The sequence below is a fragment of the Quercus suber genome, unplaced genomic scaffold, assembly GCF_002906115.3.
Source record: "Quercus suber isolate HL8 unplaced genomic scaffold, Cork oak 2.0 scaffold_1039, whole genome shotgun sequence".
NCBI classification, from domain to species: Eukaryota; Viridiplantae; Streptophyta; class Magnoliopsida; order Fagales; family Fagaceae; genus Quercus; species Quercus suber.
Window position 1 is genome coordinate 135,856 of NW_027070450.1, and position 12,588 is coordinate 148,443.

Here is a 12,588-nt window from a genome sequence, read left to right on the forward strand (position 1 = left end):
ATGGTTCCAATTCCTTGTCAAATCCATTACTAATATTTATTATTTACTGAGAAGATAGAAAGGAATAGAAAAGAGGAGAAGAATTTTGTTCAGGTCAATGGCTGCACAGAATTTTGGGAAACAGAACTCAATCATTGGACAGTACTGGCAAACTTGTGAGGGATTGCTAAGCATCAAGGCAGGCCACATGTGAACCAGACAAGCTAAATCTTAAAGGCCAATTTGTCTAAGAACCATAGAAAGAAAGTAAGAGTTTTCTGTAAGTTTTTTCTTGCTCTATTTCTGAACTGGCTAATCTACATTTTGGCTCCTAGGCCCAGCTGGTGAGCTTGACTTTTCAGTATCAAGTAGCGTCTAAGAAATGAATTATATACGCAGCCTCAACTTGTCATAAGATTTCAAAATTATCATTTGTCTTACTTGGGTCTGTCCTAGCAATTATGGTTGAAAAAAAGAGGGTAATAAACACAAAATAGGATACTCATGTGAGCATATATACCATACTCGTCTAGGAAAGAGCCAAGGTGAAGTTGGAAGTAGGATTTTAAACCATCTAAATTGATCATAAATATATAGTTAAGAGCTCATGACTATTGGCCCTACCATAAATACTTGTGTTTGTTTGATTTTATAGATAAGGCCATAAGGTATAAAGTTATTGTTTTTAATTTATTGGTAATTAATACATTTTATTGTTATGAATACAATCAAACATCTCATAGTCAAGAACAAGATATTGTTCAAAAAATTAATATGAAAAACTTTAATATGTAGTCTACGACCTTGGTGATGAATTCAAATTGATCTAGTATTAAGTTTTTAGTATCCACCTCAACTAGTAGTAAGGATTCTTCCGTTTCTCCAAAAAAGAAGTAAGGATCCTTTCCATTTGAAATGGATCTATACAAGGTTCATACTAAATTGTATAAATAAAAATGTATCCAGAGTCACGTCATTAAAATTTTAAATGATGTGGCATTCTGTATATTTAGGAAATAAAATCTTAACTGTGAAATGAACTCTTTTTCATTTCTAGTGATATTGAGAGGATCTTGTTCCCTCAGTTAAGCTTGATTTGGCTTACTTCCCTAGAGCAAGTAGCATGCTTAAATTTATTAATACATGATCAAAATGAATTTACAGTATCTGGAATACTTGGAGCCGATGCAGAATTACATTCCTTTGGTCTACAGTGCCTTTCTAACCTGGATGTTGTTCATGTAAATGGGCTTTGGCACTTGAAGATTTTTACAACACTTGCCAAAGGAGTAATCTTCTCCAATGAAAGAGTATTTCTTATGGCAAACATACAAAATCAGTCTTGAAAAAGAAAATAATGAATGAATGTCACATGATTGAACTTTTTTTTTTTTTTGGTCATAGTTGGTCTCATTCATTGATCCTCCACATAGCATTCACTCATTGTTTTATTGTATGACCGACTTAATAAATTCCTCCACATAGCATTTACTCATTGGCTTATTACATGATCGACTTAATAAATTTTTCATAAGAGATACTTTTTCCCTCCACTCCTCTTCCCTTTATCCTTTTCGTAATAGTGCGTGGCCACAATTCATTATAATTGTCAGTAAATGACAAATAAAAATTGATAACACATCCATGTAAGAAAAATAATAAGACAAAATTCTGTATAAGAATTGTTTATTTATAAGAATTCATGAAATTTTGGTTTTTTTGTTTAACAAAAAAGTGAAAATTATAATTCTTAAAAACATTTCAATTCTCTTAAAAAACACAAAATTTCACATTCAAGGTACAAAACAACAGTTCTCACTTGTGTCAAAAGTATCTATGAGTAAACTTAATTAAAGAAAAAAAAATTATTTATCATCAAAATTATGTTTATCTATTTTTAAGAGTAATTTTGTTATTAAGAAATTATCCACAATGATCAAATGATTAATTTTATAATTATAATTACTACTAAGAGGCTTGTGGTTCATTGTCATTACCCAATCTCTCCCATGGGGAACCTTGGTTCAAATTCTACATTTTCCACTTATTGTAAGGAAAATATAATCTATAATAAATGAAAAGAATGTTTATAATATTATATTAAACAATTAAGTTTTTATATGAATTCTAATTTGAGCACATTTAAAACAAAAGAAATGTCAATTCTCCAAAATTCTAAGTTTTATAAGTTCTATTAGCTATCAAAATCTGTAATCCTCAGCAACCAAATCATATGACATGATTTTTATTCTTATTTCTTTGGTATCTAGCAAGAAGAAAATTCTGAGTTTTTTTTTTTTTTCCTTTTTATGAGGACTAATGTTGTCCTTACATGCCAATAAGCATCATCAAGATTAATACTCCCAATCACTGTTATGGCTTTATCCTTCCCTTCCTGTCCCCTTCTCTTACACTTGGGATTGAGAGTGACAACATGTAAGACCTGACCCCACCCCCCACCCCCCCAAAGCAGTAGTAAATCACTATCTGCATGGGTTGCACTTGCTGATCTGTCTCTCTCACACCAGAGATCCCCCTTCTTTGACAGAAAGAGAGAGATGAAAATTGCTCATCTGTAATTCACAAGAAGCCATGTGGCCGTTACTTTTGGTATAAATAAAGACCTGACCCCACCCCCCACCCCCCCAAAGCAGTAGTAAATCACTATCTGCATGGGTTGCACTTGCTGATCTGTCTCTCTCACACCAGAGATCCCCCTTCTTTGACAGAAAGAGAGAGATGAAAATTGCTCATCTGTAATTCACAAGAAGCCATGTGGCCGTTACTTTTGGTATAAATAACTGTGTTGGAGTACAAATATGCATTTAAGTCAAGTAGGGCCAAGTTCAAATTCATAGAAAGAGTATTAAAATGACAATCATGTTAAAGGCCCTCCCTTTCACATATGTATATAACGTATGTATGTCATCTCAATCTGGTATCAAGTGATCTGTGATCTTCACTTACCTAATCAATTGACCGCTCAAAATCAATCAAATGATCACTGTTTTTGGAAAGCCATCATGCTCTTTCAATATTCCCACCACCCTATCCTGCAACATAGGACTTATGACTGAGCACCCAAAACTCCTTAATGTACAAATCAATCATCTGCAACCCAGCCAAACTTTGACTAGAATCAATCACTACCAACTTTGCTTCTAGATCAGAAAAGTCAAGAGTAAACAAATTTGTGCCAATCTTTTATTCCAGCAAGTAAATAATTTCCAAAATTTTCAAAAACTTGCATATAATTAATAATTTGTACAAAATATACTATGCAAAAGCTATAACCAAAAAAATTTCCCAAAAGACAATTACATAAGCACTGAGGCAAAGCTTATTCATCATCAAAAAATTACAGCTCAATTGTACATGCAAAAGATTATCTCTGAAGAGGTAAATTCAACAGTTTCATTAATCATCTGGGAAACCTAGAAACTGATTAATAAGCTTCGCAACTGGCATTGCATCACCTGGAGGATATGGGAGGAGAGACTCCAGATCCATAGACTCTATGGTTTGATGAAGTGTTTGAGGACGAGCACAGTATAAATGCTTCCTCTCCGCTAGTTCTTCTGCTAACTCAATTTGATGATTGTCCATCAAATCTTCATTCACCACCACAATTAAAGGCTTACCAAGTCGCAGTGTCTCAAATATGCTTCCTGACCCTGCACCATGGTCAAAATCAGTCATGGATGTAATCATAAATTATTACAGCAAATATGAATCCTCTGACAATCCAAAACTTAGAAATAAAAACAGAACTTTGGCTGTGCAACTCTCTCTCTCTGTTCCATTAGTTTAGAATAGAGTTACCATGTAACAGGGTGCAAGTTGGAATAAAATCTTGATGCTTAATATTTGCCATTTCCCCACTGGAAGAGAGAAGAAAGTGAAAAGGAGGGGGAGGGGGGGGGGTACTGGGGAGGAAAAGTTTAGGCTGATACATTCTGAGGAAGCTTCTAAGCTTACCTCTGCGTTGTATCCAAACCCCAACATACCAAACTGCAGGCAGCTTAAAGTTCTTGGACAGCATAAATATCTTAGCTGATTTGAAATTGGTACAGGTTGAAGGGACTATGGTACAATTTTCCTAATCATCGATTCTCTGGGTACTTCTATTTATTTGCTTCATGGAATTTTGGTGACAAATACAAACACAACCCTCTGGGTACTTTTCATTTCATGTACTGATGTTCACAAGTACAAATTATACGTTCCTTCTAGAAGACAAGACAAATCCTACTATAAGCCTGACTCAAATTTGATAATACCATTACAGAAGTTCATTGTGTGGCAGGCTAAATTCAACAATCAAGTAAACAGCACCATAGACAACAAAGCATATCCAGTCCAATAATAGAATATCAGAAGATTGAGCAATGGCAACTACTGGAATGAGAATTGAAGGGAAATCACATACATATTGTAGCTATCATAACAATAATATTACTATAAACACCATCCTGATGATATTGTAGCTGTTTAAAAGCCAAAGGAGATGAAATGTCCAAATGACTGGTATCAGTCCGACTAAAGATTTTTTGACAAATAATAATCTTTATTGAAGAAAAAACAGTCTAATGAAAGATTTGAACCAGTAATCCTCCAAATGAAGCCCAATTCATTAGATAATAAATCAAGCATGGGCAAGAAGGAAAGTGTTATATCAGTATAATCCAGCCATTTCCAACAAGGGATAATAAATTAGAACATAACCATAAATTGCTTACCTGCGTGACTGATCACCAGAGATGCTGACCTCAGATAATCAGCAATGCTTGATGAGAAAGTAAAGAAGTCTACAGCTAGAGACCCATCTTCCCCTCCAGACTGCATAAAAGAAAAGGTTTAGAACATTCATATGAAATGTTTGTGGAAATTTTTTTTTGGGTAAATATTTTGACAGAACTTAATTCTAAGAAAAAATCTTTTTTTTTTAAGGTAAATACACATGCAATTGGTGGCTCTTGAACCCATAAATTTACCCTCCACCTTGTTCTTACAAGAAGAGAATAAGCCAACTTCAGCAAGAACTCAAATTATTGTTAATATGTTTCTTCTTCTTCTTCTTCTTCTTCTTGAATTTAGTTTTTCCAAGTTGAATTCAAAATTTAATTCTTAACGCTAAATCACCTTACTGTATGCTCCCCTTCCCATCTCTGGTGATTATAGCTGTTAGCTAGGATGCACAGATACTCCATTTTTGCTCACGTACCTGTATCCAATACGTATTGTATCGGTATCATACTAGATACCTCTAAGATACATACCCAATCATTTAAAAAAAAAAAAAAAAAATACCAATGCATCTAGGATACACCTGTGATATGACTTGGATATTGTTCTAAACTAACCCCCCGATAGTCAGAGATAGCCCAAACTTGTAAGAATTTTTATTTATATGTTTTATGTATTGGTTTCAATGTTGAACACTTACCTAGTTATCTATTATTTACTCTTTTGATCTTGGTTTGTATTCTAAACATCATCTAATGGCCATGGATTCAATTTATTATCCATTATTGCTTTTAAATTGATATATACAAAAAATTATATTTAATAAATTATTAATACACGTATCCCTAACGTATCGTACCCTAAGTTTTTCAAAAAAAGTTGTATCTCCATACCCGTACCCATACTCGTATCCATACCCGTGCATTATAGGGTGTTATTCACCCTTTTTGCATCTAAAGTCTCAACAGGTATCCTGAAATTTATATATAAATCTCAAATTTTCAATAAAAAAAATTTTGTGACAGAGCATAACAGATGAAAACAATCTGAAAAAAAAATCTTCAAGATTAACATGCATTTATCTCACTCAATTTCAAACTAAAAAGAAGCAATGTTTCAACAACACATTGAAAATACACTACAATAATTTTATCAGAAACCAGAACAAACACACATGTAATACCTTCGTGGGTGTGTAGGATCCACGACCCATCTGAATGACAAGATTGGTGTACCCTCTTTTCAACAACTCTTGCTTAACTTCCAAACTATCCACTGCTCTAACAAGAGCGTCAAACAAAGTCGTTCCCACGGTTACAAAAACCGTTTTCCTTGCCTTTTCACCGTTCTCGGTGTCTCCCATTTTACGATGACTTGTTTCTTTCTTCACAATTCAAACCACGCAAATGCCTATAACAAAACCCAGCTGAGAATTAAGCAAATAAAACTATAAAGGGTAAATTTTTGGAATTTAGATTCTGAATAAAATTCTGCACCTTATTCAGCTGAATCTATGTTCCATTGGATTAGAGAGAGCTGTGATTTTAGGGTTTCAGAGAAGAAGAAGAAGGAAAACGCACCGTTTTTGCAGTCTATGTTTCTATAGTGAAACGCATGGGACAATGGCCGTTTTAGTTTTGCAGGATTGGGCTTTCATTTGGGCCTGGAGCACTTAAAGGATAATTCATTTTTAAAAGCCCAAAAGAATTTGTTAAATACCCATTTTTAATGAGAAGTAAAATCCAATATATATATATATATATATATTTTTTAGGGAAAATAAATTCAAAATTGCTATATGTAATTCTGGTTGCTACAAAATTTTAAAAAAAAAAAATTTATGTCAACAAGAAAAATATATAGATAAGAGAATTTTCAATTACGTTCAAGTTGAATGATATATCCAACTCTTTCATGAATGAGCTCGACAACTCGAGTTTGAAGTCCATTAGAACTACATATCCCTTTTTTAGCAATAAATATATAAGAGAAAGTTGTCAATTTTCTTTAGGTAAAATGGCACGTTTTAATTACGTAGCAATACATATATAGGAGATGGCTACCAAGAACCATTAGGTTGAAATGGCATATTTGACATTTATAGGGATGAGCTCAGGTTGGAATTGGAAGACCATTAGCACAAAGTCCTCCTTAAGCAACAACACACATATAAAGAGAGAGTTTGTCCATTTGTTAGTATTTCATAATCAAATTCATGATTCATCATCTAAAATTTGTGAGTCCCATAAATGATGCAGTGTTTGGATTGATTTTGGATGTTTGTTTCCATCACTCAAAAACTCAAAATTTTGAGTTTGGATAATGGAAACTGAAAACACAATTTTGGTGTTTTCACATTTCCAAGTTATGAGTTGCATGGCATTTTAGTAAATACAGAAAAATAATGGAACCCACCTAAAGTCTTGTCACATCAATTCTCTTTCTTATTTTTCTTTCTTTCTTCCTTTCTTCTTCAGGTCACATGCCTGGTTCTCTCTTTCTTTCTATTTCTTTTTTTTTTAATTTCTTTTTCTTTTTCTTTCTTCCTTCTTCACTCCATTGCCATTCTTCTCTTCTCTTTTCTTTATTTGTTTCTTCACACCGATTTTTTTCTTTCTTTCTTCACACCCAATTTTTTTTTTCATTTTTTTTCTTGATGGGTTGTTATAGTCTTTTCTAGGCATTTTTGGCTTTAATATTCAGACTAGATTATTTTAGTTTTTTTTTATGGGTTTGTGATGTTTGTGCTACTTATTGGGTTTATGACATGAGATCAGAGCTTCAAATATCAATACCAAACCCTTAAAACTAAGATCTTTTGGCTTCATTTTTTGGGTTTATTTTATGAGATCAAAGCTTCTTCTTTTTTTTTTTTTTTCACTTTGCATTCTTCTTTTATCTTTAGGTTGTAGCCGTTGGGTTTTGTTTAAAGAGATGAAGATGTGGCATTTTAGTAAATACAGAAAAATAATGGGACTCACCTAAAGTCTTGTCATATCAATTCTCTTTCTTATTTTTCTTTCTTTCTTCCTTTCTTCTTCAGGTCACATGCCTGGTTCTCTCTTTCTTTCTATTTCTTATTTTTTTTTTAATTTTTTTTCTTTTTCTTTCTTCCTTCTTCACCCCATTGCCATTCTTCTCTTCTCTTTTCGTTATTTGTTTCTTCACACCGATTTTTTTCTTTCTTTCTTCACACCCTTTTTTTTTTCATTTTTTTTCTTGATGGGTTGTTATAGTCTTTTCTGGGCATTTTTGGCTTTAATATTCAGACTAGATTATTTTAGTTTTTTTATGGGTTTGTGATGTTTGTGCTACTTATTGGGTTTATGACATGAGATCAGAGTTTCAAATATCAATACCAAACCCTTAAAACTAAGATCTTTTGGCTTCATTTTTTGGGTTTATTTTATGAGATCAAAGCTTCTTCCTTTTTTTCTTTTTTTCTTTTTCACTTTGCATTCTTCTTTTATCTTTAGGTTGTAGCCGTTGGGTTTTGTTTAAAGAGATGAAGATGTGAAGTGGAGAGGATGCATTTTGCTGAACATTAATTTTTGTTGGTCCCACAACTTTACTTAAAATTGAGTTTTTGAATTGAAATACCACTAAGAATTTCCAGCCAAACACACTACCAATAGAGTTATGGGAAAATTGAGTAATGAGTTTGAGTGATGAGATTTAAGTGTTGAGATTTGAAAATTGAGTTAGCACCAAACCAAACAGGCCCTAAAGTTTTCAACTATTTGTTTCTCCTTTTGTTTTATTTGACTGTTTATCAAAAAAATAGAAGAAAAAAAGTTGGATGGATATGGGGTTTTAGGATTTTGCTAATTGTGAATTGAATTGAAATAAAAAGGAAATTAAAAACTCAAAATTATACTAAATTTAGGAAGAGTGAAGGTGTTTGCTATTTTTATGATCATCTTATCTAAACCCCCAATCCCCAAGTTTCAGTGGTATAGTCTCAAGTCTCAACTCTTGACGTTCAAGGCTTGCATAGCCATAATCTTTTAGGAAATTGACTATTACACTAATGATATTCAATCTAAAAACTTAAACTCATTCAAAATCATTAAGATTATTTTAAATTTGTATGGTCTCTTATTCCCCGTGGGTTTCGGTTGGCCTAATTTATAATCTCATGTTTTCAAAAAGAGACCTAGATTCAATTATCATTTACACTAAAAAAAATTATATTCTTTTATGATAATTTGCTAGTTACAATAATAAAAATGTGAGATTTGAACCCTGAAAGTTTCCATTAGAAATTATTTAAAATACCAATAGAATTACAAGACTTTTGACTTGTAATAAAAATTAATTAATGTCTTGAACCGTAAGTAGAAAACAAGAAATGGACACTATAGGTTAGAAAAGAGCCCACTTCCAAAACTACTTCAAACTTCAAAGCTTCTTTTTATCTTTTGGAAATTATAAGTTAGTATATTATTATTCAAACATATATAGCTCCCACTTTTGAGTTCTGAATTTCAACCATCCCATAAAAAGGCATAAACACAAACATATGGGTTGAATTCAAGTTACACCTCTAAGCAATGTTACATCACCCAATAACTTGTTATTGAATTAATATTTTGAAAATCCAACCGTTGAATTACATATTCTATATTTTCTTAACATGCATGCCAATTTTTATATCAATTGAATGTTATTTACCATTTGATCCATAAACTTATCTTTTATGTATTATTTTAAACTATAAAAACTTGAATTTTACCAATTGATTGATGACATGACAATTAATCTTTAATTATCTTGAAATTTTGCAAACATGAAGAATATACAAAGATAATGTAATTTAACAGTAGATTTGTCAATATTCGTATCCAATTAAAAAATATTAAATAGTGTAATATTGGTTAAAGTTATATTAGGTGTAATTTGAATTCAATCCCAAACACATTCTCAAATGAGTGAGTAATGATTATTATATTCGTTATTGTATACGTGAGTACGATTTCAAATAAAGTGATTGAAATATGCAATTTCAAAACATGATTTCAAAGAGAATGTAAGGACACCAAAAAAAAAAAAAAAAAAAAAGAGAATGTATGCAGAATCTACAAAAACAAGGTTGTAACAAAATTTTCCCTACTCAAATTTCCAATTGTTAAATTAACTAAACACAAACTCTCTAATTGCTACTTCTAAATTCTATTTTCTTTATTTTGGTTAGATTTAGCTCACAGGTCACTTCTTCGATTTTTTTAAAACAAGAAAAAGAAAAGTCACTTCATTCTAAAGAAGAAGAAACTATCATTACCAGTACCACCCCACCGTCATCAAAACCAACAAAGATCAAAACTCACCTCCCTCTCTGTGTCTCTCTCCTTCACATAACCCAACTCCCTATTCTTCTTTCTCTACAACAACACCCTTCTTCTTCTTATTTAGCATCAACCCCACAAAGGTCACACCTTTTCTCATCCTCCACCATGTCCAACACCACCACCACCACCACCTCCACCACCACCCACCTCCGCCTTCACCATCAACCCCTCTTATCCTACACCACCAATGCCACCATACCTGTATCTGACTGCAATAACGAAGAAGATCAACAGTCACGTAAAACTTGCTCAAAAATACCATAAGGGTCGTGGTGGGTGAGAATGACAATGACCCGGATTCCCCATTCGGTTTCTCTCACTTTTAATCCTCTTGTTGATGTCAGGTGCGTTCTCTTTTTTCTTCAAAATTGCTTCTTTATGTTGTGCCTTTGAGTATGTCCTGTACTTTTGTGCTTTTGTAGTTTTTGTGTAATGAGAAATTTTAGGTGCATTGATGAAATGGTTGGTCACTTTAATGTGAGTGTTTGGCGTGGTTTCAATGTAGATATTGAGTTGTTCTTTGTTTGTTTGGATACAAGGGATTTCATTCATGTGTATTGTAAAGTGTGTTTACTAAGTGAGGAGTTCTGGGTTTTTTGTGGGTTTAGTGGTTGGAAAAGATTAGGATTGGTTATTATGTAATTAAGAACTTGAATTTATTTGGTAATTTAGTTTTATGTCTTTTTTTGGGTATGCTTTAATTGGTTTATAGAGCAACTAAACAATGGAATTGGGATTGTTGTCATTTATTCCCACTCATTGCCTAGGTTCAATTTCAGGTAACAATCTGTGGCTGAAATTCTGAACTTCTTAAAAAAGAAAGTGTTTTTTTTTTTGATGGGTATGTACTGAGTACACCAATTTTTTTGGGTGTTTAGAAAGAAGCATAAAATGAGATATTTTCTCTTAAAAGTTGGGGGCTATTCATAAATGCAAACTTGTTGAGTTGCTAGTCTATTGCAGAGTTGCTAGATTCCTAGAACAATAACTGTTGCATGGTAAATTTTTATTTTTTTTTTCAGTTGGGAGAGGGACAGATTTGCAATGCTCTTTGATAGGCGTCCATTACCAATTACAAATTTAGGGAAGAAACGAATAGAATTATGGTTTACTACTTTTGTAATAGCATGCATATAAATTGGATGTAATTTCTAACTTGCACCATTTTTTTGCAAGGAGCATGAAAAATGTTTTGAGGCCATTGTTCTGGTTTGTTGGAAGAAGCAAACAACTCCTTGGGGGATAAAAAAAAAATGATATATTCACATTTGATTGTGTCATAGAGGTTATTTCCTTTTTCCATTTGTAATTCTTTAGGCTACTTTGTGTCTCTTTTCATGAAGTAGTCTCATTTTAACAAAATTATTCTTACCTATAAAAAAATAGAGGTTATTGCCTTTTGAATTTTGAATTGATAGAAATCATAGTTTAGAGTGCCTAGGTGATCCATATATACTCTTTCAGGTAATTGGAGAGCTATTAGATAGGCCAAAATTCAATGACTGTTAGTCTGCCAATGTTGCTATTTCAAGTGAGCTTAGAACAAGATTAGTCAGGTAAAGATCATTCTCATTTCCTATATGGCTTGTCCATTTCTGTTACTTTAGAATTTTTTATTATTCATTTATAATCAGGTTAGTTGGTTCTTTGCAAATATAATTCTATGATAATGTAGTATTTTAGGAGAATATTGTGTACACATCCTGCGTACATGAGGTATCTCCTCTATTCTAATTAATTTTTTTCCACTTATAAAAAAATCAGGTTAGTTGGTTGACAGAACTTGGCTACTACGAAGTGAATTTGATGGTTTGGGATGTTTCCTCAAACTTTATTGGGAGATACAGATACTTATGAGAATATAATTGATACAAAATATATCATTGGCCAAAGATGGGTAATTTAGCATCTTGCTTACTCCTTTGGCATGCATTTTTCTCCCATGCATAATACATTTGTGTTATTCTTGGTTGCTATCCTAAAGAGTTTGTTTCAAAATTTTGAGTGCGGCATACTTATTTCTATTGAATAAGTGGACATGGAAGAAAAAAAGAAAAGAAAAAAGAGTTTAGGTTGCAGGGGGACTGCTGCTGGAAGATAATTCTTTAGCTCTTTTTACAATCCAGAATTATGATGAAGCTAACTACGGGATTAGATGGGAAATTGAAAGAACTGAAAGTTAGGTAGAGATAATTAAAGTTCTTACAGTTTAGCTGTATGGTAATGAAACATCCGTTTAGATTCTTATAGTCATAGAAAGATATAAGTTGTGTAGATAACCTACAAATTTCTTGATAAGAAGTGGCTATTTTTGAAGTCCTATTGAAACAATTTCTTCGTGCAAACTCTTGTATGAATTTTTTCATTTATTTTGAAGGTCAAGTTCTGCTTCTTTTTCTTCCTTAGCATTTCCCACTCTGGTTAGGAATTATTTAGAAACAAATTTATTTGAAACAATTTTCTTTGCATTGTTCTGTGATAACATTACTTTTTAGGTTTTTTTTTTTTTTTTTAT

The 12,588-nt window shown here is 32.4% G+C and overlaps 1 protein-coding gene and 1 long non-coding RNA gene across 2 annotated transcripts; one reads left to right on the top strand and one right to left on the bottom strand.

Annotated features, from left to right (window-relative positions):
* Nucleotides 1-3,203: 3,203 nt before the first annotated feature.
* On the bottom strand, nucleotides 3,204-6,353 carry LOC112010388 (uncharacterized). Its single transcript, XM_024042731.2, has 4 exons — nucleotides 6,222-6,353; nucleotides 5,909-6,135; nucleotides 4,719-4,818; nucleotides 3,204-3,653 (listed from the first exon to the last, which is right to left on the bottom strand). Exons 2-4 carry the CDS (start codon nucleotides 6,086-6,088, stop codon nucleotides 3,397-3,399), a joined length of 537 nt encoding a protein of 178 aa, XP_023898499.2. The 5' UTR covers nucleotides 6,089-6,135; nucleotides 6,222-6,353; the 3' UTR covers nucleotides 3,204-3,396.
* A 4,070-nt stretch (nucleotides 6,354-10,423) lies between these two features.
* On the top strand, nucleotides 10,424-12,558 carry LOC112010372 (uncharacterized). The gene is made up of 3 exons (XR_010627228.1): nucleotides 10,424-11,358; nucleotides 11,538-11,629; nucleotides 11,838-12,558. It is a non-coding gene; the product is annotated as an uncharacterized LOC112010372 (long non-coding RNA).
* The last annotated feature ends 30 nt before the right edge of the window (nucleotides 12,559-12,588 follow it).